At 52.7% G+C, this 7386-nt stretch overlaps 1 protein-coding gene across 3 annotated transcripts; it reads left to right on the top strand.

Annotated features, from left to right (window-relative positions):
- The first annotated feature begins 84 nt into the window (after positions 1-84).
- On the top strand, positions 85-6478 carry HSP90AB1 (heat shock protein 90kDa alpha (cytosolic), class B member 1). 3 transcript variants are annotated; one of them, XM_009083699.1, is made up of 11 exons: positions 85-231; positions 338-412; positions 997-1144; positions 1339-1472; positions 1952-2266; positions 2664-2829; positions 3023-3213; positions 3497-3644; positions 3909-4177; positions 4610-4943; positions 6261-6478. In XM_009083699.1, the coding sequence occupies exons 1-11, from the start codon at positions 85-87 to the stop codon at positions 6368-6370; spliced, it is 2037 nt and encodes a 678-aa protein (XP_009081947.1). In that variant the 3' UTR covers positions 6371-6478. The 3 variants fall into 3 exon arrangements, with proteins under 3 accessions (XP_009081947.1, XP_009081946.1, XP_009081945.1); XM_009083698.1 differs by having other exon boundaries at positions 338-544; positions 1015-1144; XM_009083697.1 differs by having other exon boundaries at positions 338-544; positions 985-1144.
- The last annotated feature ends 908 nt before the right edge of the window (positions 6479-7386 follow it).

The following is a 7386-nucleotide window of genomic DNA, read 5'->3' as shown; positions in this document are numbered from 1 at the left end:
GCGCGGTGGGTCCGGGCTGGGCCCAGTGTGCCCGCGCCGCCCCCTCCGCGATCGGCTCAAAATAGTCTGCGCTTTGCCTTGCAGATGCCTGAGAAAGTGCAGCACGAGGAGGAGGATGCGGAGACTTTCGCCTTCCAGGCGGAGATCGCCCAGCTCATGTCGCTCATCATCAACACCTTCTATTCCAATAAGGAGATTTTCCTGCGGGAGCTCATTTCCAACGCGTCCGACGTGAGTCCGGGGCGTCGGGGGGCTGATGCCCTGCCGGGGGTGCCCGGGGGGAGCGAGGTGCCTGTCGAGTAAGGGAGGCCGTGATAAGCATCATCCTCTTCCCTAGGCGCTGGATAAGATCCGCTACGAGAGTCTGACTGATCCTTCCAAGCTGGATAGTGGGAAGGACCTCAAGATCGACATTGTCCCCAACCCCCGGGACCGCACGCTCACCCTGGTGGACACTGGCATCGGGATGACAAAAGCAGACCTCATCAACAACCTGGGTACTATTGCCAAATCCGGGACCAAAGCCTTTATGGAAGCCCTGCAGGTGAGTTGGTTTTGTCTGTGTGGGTTCCCTTGGGCCAGGGTCACAGGCTTGCACTGGTGTAGAAGTGCTAAATAATAAATAGAGACCCTGTTGCCGTTTTTCACTATGGGAGGTGTTGCCCTGCCCAGGTGTGCTTTCCCAGCTCTCCAGCAGCAGGGAGGAGCTGAGGGTAGGGCTGTGGCTGCCTGTTGGCACTTGCCTGTTTTCACTCTGTGTGCTGACCCATTTTTTGCTGTTGTGAATCAGTCATAGAATCATAACATTTTAGAGGTTGGAGTGGACCTTACATTACAGATTATCTAGTCCCAGCCCTCCCTGCCATGGGCAGGGACACCTCCCCACTAGACTAGGTTGCTCAAGGCTTCATCCCAACCTGGCTTTGAGTCGCAGACATTTTCTGTCTCTTTACTGATCTTATCAGCCTTTCTCTCTTTCCACAGGCTGGTGCAGACATTTCCATGATCGGGCAGTTCGGTGTGGGTTTCTATTCCGCCTATCTGGTGGCTGAGAAGGTGGTTGTCATTACCAAGCACAATGATGATGAGCAGTATGCTTGGGAGTCGTCAGCTGGGGGCTCTTTCACTGTCCGAACTGACCATGGTATGCATTATACAAAATAAGAAAAAGCCCCATATTTCTCTTGGATTTTTCTAGTGCTCTCTAGAGCTGTGCTGCATTGTCACTCACACTTGTTAATGCTGGGTGCCCAGCAGTGTTTAGGCCTGAGGAGCTGGTCACACGTGCTCTCTACCCCTTAACCCTGAAACACTGATGTTTCTCTCCCCACACCACAGGTGAGCCCATCGGACGTGGCACCAAAGTGATCCTGTACTTGAAGGAGGACCAGACAGAGTACTTGGAGGAGCGGCGTGTCAAGGAGGTGGTGAAGAAGCACTCCCAGTTCATTGGCTACCCCATCACACTCTATGTATGTAAGGAAGGGACTCTGGGGACCCACACAGGGGAAGTTGGTGGCAGGGGTGGGTGTTTTTGGGACAAGAAGCCTGTAAATGCTCAGAGTATGATCTCTTCTGCACCTTCTGTAGTTCCTGGCTGCTGGGTGCTCCCAGCTTCTGTAGCCAGGGGTGATTTGAGGCTGAGGGCTTTTTGGAGATGAAGGGAAGGAGGTGGGTATCTCCAGCCATGCCTTTGGTCTGTGCAGCTGGAGGTCACCTAAACCAGCCATGGAGGAAACGGTGTCCTGCTGCTTGCTTCATCTTCTCAGATGCAGCTTTTGGTTGTATGAGGAGGGACTCTTGAGGGTTGGTTCCAAGAGAAGCTTTGGTTCCAGATGTTGCATTTTTTGGGCCTTGGAGGACACCTGTTTTTCTTATCTGGAGCAAAAAGGATTCCTGTTAACAGTTGCTTGGGGTGAAACCTGACTGTTGCTTGTCCTGTTCTCTACAGCTGGAGAAGGAACGTGAGAAAGAGATCAGTGATGATGAGGCAGAGGAGGAGAAAGATGATAAGGAAGAGGAAGAGTCAGCATCCAAAGATGAGGAGAAACCCAAAATTGAAGATGTGGGTTCTGACGAGGAGGAGGAGGGAGACAAAGGCAAGAAGAAAAAGACCAAGAAAATCAAGGAGAAATATATTGACCAAGAGGAGCTGAACAAGACCAAACCGATTTGGACCCGCAACCCTGACGACATCACCCAGGAGGAGTATGGAGAGTTCTACAAAAGCCTCACTAATGACTGGGAGGATCACTTGGCTGTCAAGGTGGGTGCTGGGGCTACCCTGCTTTCCAAGGAGCAACAGAGGGCCCCTTCCCAGGCCATATCAAGAGTCCCTTGGTGGGACTGAGGGTTCCCAGGCCACTTGGTGGTGCAGTGGCAGTCTGCACTATGACTCCTATGCAGATGGATGGGTTGGCAGTGCTAGTCTAGAAACAGGACTCCTCTGTCCAAGCCGGCTGGATGCCAGAGGCTCCTGGCACATGGGGCACAGCGGGGCTGAGGCAGGGGATGTAAGGCCTCTTGGATACTACAGACTCTGCTGTGCCTCCCTGACAGCCTCAGTGCTGATGAATGGCAGTTCAGCTTCCCCACAGTGGGTCCTGGGGGAAGGGGTAAAAAGCAAAGCACACCAGCAGCTGTTTTCTTCCATGACTCCACAGCACTTCTCCGTGGAAGGGCAGCTGGAGTTCAGGGCCCTGCTTTTCATCCCACGCCGTGCCCCTTTTGACCTCTTTGAGAACAAGAAGAAGAAGAATAACATTAAGCTGTATGTGAGGCGTGTCTTCATCATGGACAGCTGTGACGAGCTCATCCCCGAGTACCTGAGTAAGAGCCCCCTGCCTCAGCCTCCCAGTGTGGAGCTGGGACCCTCACAGCCTGTGATACCACTCCCAGTACAAAGGGGCTGCATGAGGCACTAGCTGGTGTGGGCACACAGCAGTCCATGCCTTAGCACTTTCCTCCTGTGATGCAGCTCAGACTCCTTGACCTGACCCTTGTTTCCATTTCCCCTACTCAGACTTCATCAGGGGCGTTGTGGATTCGGAGGACCTGCCTCTGAACATTTCTCGTGAGATGCTCCAGCAGAGTAAGATCCTCAAGGTGATCCGCAAAAACATTGTGAAGAAATGCTTAGAGCTCTTCTCCGAGCTGGCAGAGGACAAAGAGAACTACAAGAAATTTTACGAGGCCTTTTCCAAGAATCTAAAGGTGAGCTGGGCGCCCTGCACCTGGAGGAGGGAGGGGCCTGTGACCCATTTTCCTGAGGAGCAATCTTGTCCTGGTGCCATATATTCTTTGCCACTGGTATTAGGACAGAGGGAGGGGGTCTCTTGCCGAGTGCCTCAGAGAGCCTTTGTGGGTAGCTGTTCCTTCTGGCTGCCCTAGGCCAAATAAATGACTGGGAGGTGGGCAGACATGGCTGTACCTCAGGGGTAGCCAAGTTGCATCTAGGTCCCAACCTGGAGGCTTCATACATCTCTTCTGCTCCCAGCTGGGCATCCATGAGGACTCAACCAACCGAAAGCGCCTTTCGGAGCTGCTGCGTTACCACACGTCCCAGTCAGGCGATGAGGTGACTTCGCTCTCAGAGTACGTGTCCCGTATGAAGGAGAACCAGAAGAGTATCTACTACATCACAGGTGAGTCAGAGCTCCTCTGAGCCCTAACGAGGTGGAGGCAGGTTACCTGCCTACCAACCCTAACCTTTTCTGCTGCCTTCAGCAGGCTGTCCCGGCTGAATTGCAACCCATTCCTAGGGGCTGGGAAAGGCCACCAGGCCTAGACAGATCCCTGGCTGCTGCCAGTTCTATGTTAGGGGTTCCAAGAGACTGGTGCGGTTTGTCCTGCTGTAACCAGCTCTTAACATCTTGTTAACGTCTCACTTCTACTCTCCACAAACATAGGGGAGAGCAAGGAGCAGGTTGCCAACTCAGCCTTTGTGGAGCGTGTGCGGAAGCGTGGCTTCGAGGTGGTGTACATGACTGAGCCCATTGACGAGTACTGCGTGCAGCAGCTCAGGGAGTTTGATGGCAAGACCCTGGTATCAGTCACTAAAGAGGGGCTGGAGCTGCCTGAGGATGAGGAGGAGAAAAAGAAGATGGAGGAGAGCAAGGCTAAGTTTGAGACCCTCTGCAAACTTATGAAGGAGATCCTGGACAAGAAGGTGGAGAAGGTGAGATGGGCAGGTAGCTTAGATATGGGCTGGAGGGGAGGAGGGCTGGGTCCTCCATGCTGCAGGCAAGGGCCCCGGCTCAATGCATGCCTCTCATCTCCTGCAGAGGAGCCGCTAAAGGAGACTGGAGGTCCCAGCATGCACCATCTTGCTCTAAGCAGCCAGGCTGCAGGCGAGGGGCACTGACCCAAATACGTGCATTGATGGGAGAGGGTAAGTGTGGGAAACACGCAGTGGGTGCTCCAAGTACTGGCTGAGCTGTCCAAACTAGTGTGTGCAGCAGTCCTGGAGCCACTTGAAGGATCTCTGCTTGCTTTGGGGTGTTCTCAGGTGAACCTGGGGCAAACACCTGGGTTGTCATGTGTGCTGTGGCTGGGCCAAATCCAGGTCATGTGGTGACCTTGCTGAGCTAACCCTTGGCTACATTGGCAGGTCACTGTCTCAAACCGGTTGGTCTCATCTCCCTGCTGCATCGTCACCAGCACCTACGGTTGGACGGCCAACATGGAGCGCATCATGAAGGCTCAGGCACTGCGGGACAACTCGACCATGGGCTATATGATGGCCAAGAAGCACTTGGAGATCAACCCTGACCACCCAATTGTGGAAACCCTCCGCCAGAAGGCTGATGCTGACAAGAATGACAAAGCTGTCAAAGATCTGGTGGTGCTACTCTTCGAGACTGCTTTGCTGTCCTCTGGTTTCTCCCTGGAAGATCCTCAGACCCACTCCAACCGCATCTACAGGATGATCAAACTGGGGCTTGGTAAGTACCCGTGCAGCTTCTTAGGCCTGGAGATGGTCCTGAAAGCAGGTTAACTGCTCAGGCTAGTGTGTGGCTCTCTTGGGGCAGGGGGAGGCCAGTAAGTGAGCTGTGCTGGCGTGATGTGCAGAACTGTCTGTGTACATGAGGTGACCCAGGGGCAAGTGGAAACCTGGAACGAGGTACTTCAGGAGGGCTCAGGGCTCTGACTGGACTATCCTTTCCTTCACAAGGCCAGGAGCCCGCACCAGGCTGTTCAGATGACAAGCTGAGGTTTTTCATTCCTTCAGGGTGAATGTCAAAAATCTGTCATGGGTGATGTGATGCATCTGGTGAAACAGCTTGTGCTTGCACCCAGCCAAATTTGCTACTTGGGTAAAAACATAGATCTGGAGGTGCTGTGGCTGGCACAGGTAAATCAGTAACTCTTTACTGCCTAGTTTCAGTAGGAGTAGGGTCTTGTATTACTCAAGCTGCAGGTAAGAGGTCTGTATGGTAGCACAACTTTCTGTTCAGAATACACTGAAATACCTGGCAGTGTTGGAAACTAACTAGCTTTGGATTCTTGAAACTGCTGTAGTTGTGACTTGGCTGGATTTACAGTGTTTGTCCTGAGGGAAACGTTCATGGCTTAAACCACATTCACTTCAGGATTTTGTGGTGCTGAGTGATGTCTTTTGTAGTTAACCTCTACTGGCTAAGGAGTGCACTCCAATGGCGTAGGTAGTATCCATCAACTAGTGCAGATGTTACTGGGAACATGCTACTGATTCAGGATTAGTGCTGTAGTTGACAGTAACTCTGTTAATAATGTTGACTTGTATTCTATTAGTTTTCAGCCTGGAGGAGACAGAGGGGAGACCTCCACAGTCTACAACTTTCTTAGAAAGGGAAGCGGAGTGGCAGGCACTGATCTCTCTGGTGACCAATGACAGGACCCGAGGGAATAGCCTGACGTTGTCCAGGAGGTTTAGGCTGGGTATTAGAAAATGGTTCTTCACCCAGAGGGTGCTTGGGTGCTGGAACAGCTCCTTGCAGAAGTGGTCACAGCACCAAGCCTGATAGAATTCAAGAAGCATTTGGACAGTGTTCTCAGGCACATGGTGTGATTCTTGGGGCTGCCCTGTGTAGGGTCAGGAGTTGGACTTTGATGATTCTGATGGGGTCCCTTCCAACTCAGGATATTCAGTGATTCTGTGAATTACTGTATGCCAGTAGCCCTGTTCCTCAGGCTGTGGGCCTTTGCTCTGGAAGAGGCTGTGCTTCTGGCATCTGGTGTCACTTGGAGACCTCATCTTGTCCTTTCCCCCCTTTTCATAGGCATTGATGAAGATGAGGTGACTGCAGAGGAGCCCAGTGCAGCTGTCCCTGAAGAAATCCCCCCTCTGGAGGGAGATGAAGATGCATCCCGCATGGAAGAGGTAGACTAAAGAAGGAGGAAGGCTCTTCCCTCACCTGCCAGACCTCTGCCCTTTATCATGTCTGCTTAGAAGGGGGGTCTGCTCCCACCAGCTGCTACTGACTCCTTGGTGGTGTCTGGTTTTTTGGCTGTGTTTGGTTGGGGTTGTTTTTGGCAGGGTGCTGGAGGGCGTGATTCCCTGTTTGCTAGTAGTGAGTGATTCAGGTAGCCTGAGGCCTGTCTGTTCTGTGTCTTTCTGCTTGTGTAGGAACAGCTGATGGGGAGTGGAGGTGAGGAGGCAACAGGCTTCCCCTTTCTCCCCCTTACGGGGTGTCCCATGTTACCAGTAGGCATCAAACACTGCCCTCGCTCCATTGGGGTGGGAGAGCTCTTCCTCTGAGCTGCTGCCTCCCTGAACCCCCAGGGTAGGATATTGTACTTCACTTGGGTTTTGTTTGATTGTTTGTTTTTCTGTTACTTTGTTCTACTGGAATTAAAGTATCAAAGAATGTGATTTACATGGTGGGGTCCCTTGTGTTTTGTGCTGCTCTATAGGAGAAATGGTTTCAGCTTGTGCCTGAGGGTATGGGGCTGCTGGTCTCTCTCATGTCGTGACTGGTTTTTCATAGCCCTGCTTTAGGTGATCTCTACCCATTTCATGCCCAAGAAACATGAAGTGGGTGGGAGAAACAGATGACCTGCTATGCAGGTGGGGTCATCTCTAGTGGGCAGTAGTTCTCCACCTAGAGTGCTGCATGCCCCACAGCCTGGGAACAAACCTTTCCAGTCTGCACAGGTCAGCTGGGTGAGCTGTGCCAGGGCCTGAGCCTGGGCTGCTGCTGACTGGTCTGATGTGAGCACTCCTGGGACAAGAGCTGTGGTAGGAGCTGTCTGCCTTGTTCCACTGCAGTGTGGAGCAGGTGGAGCAACAGCTCAGGACTGTACTCAAGCCATCTTTCTTCAGCTCTTAGGCCAAAAGACTCTAGACTCCTTTCCTTCTACCTCCTGCCAACCCTTTCTGGCCTTCTGCAGACCTTGGGTGTTTGG

This window comes from Acanthisitta chloris, unplaced genomic scaffold (assembly GCF_000695815.1).
Source record: "Acanthisitta chloris isolate BGI_N310 unplaced genomic scaffold, ASM69581v1 scaffold31821, whole genome shotgun sequence".
In the NCBI taxonomy this organism is placed as follows: Eukaryota; Metazoa; Chordata; class Aves; order Passeriformes; family Acanthisittidae; genus Acanthisitta; species Acanthisitta chloris.
Note: the sequence above shows the minus strand (reverse complement) of the source record. Positions and strands in the feature narration are given on the sequence as shown.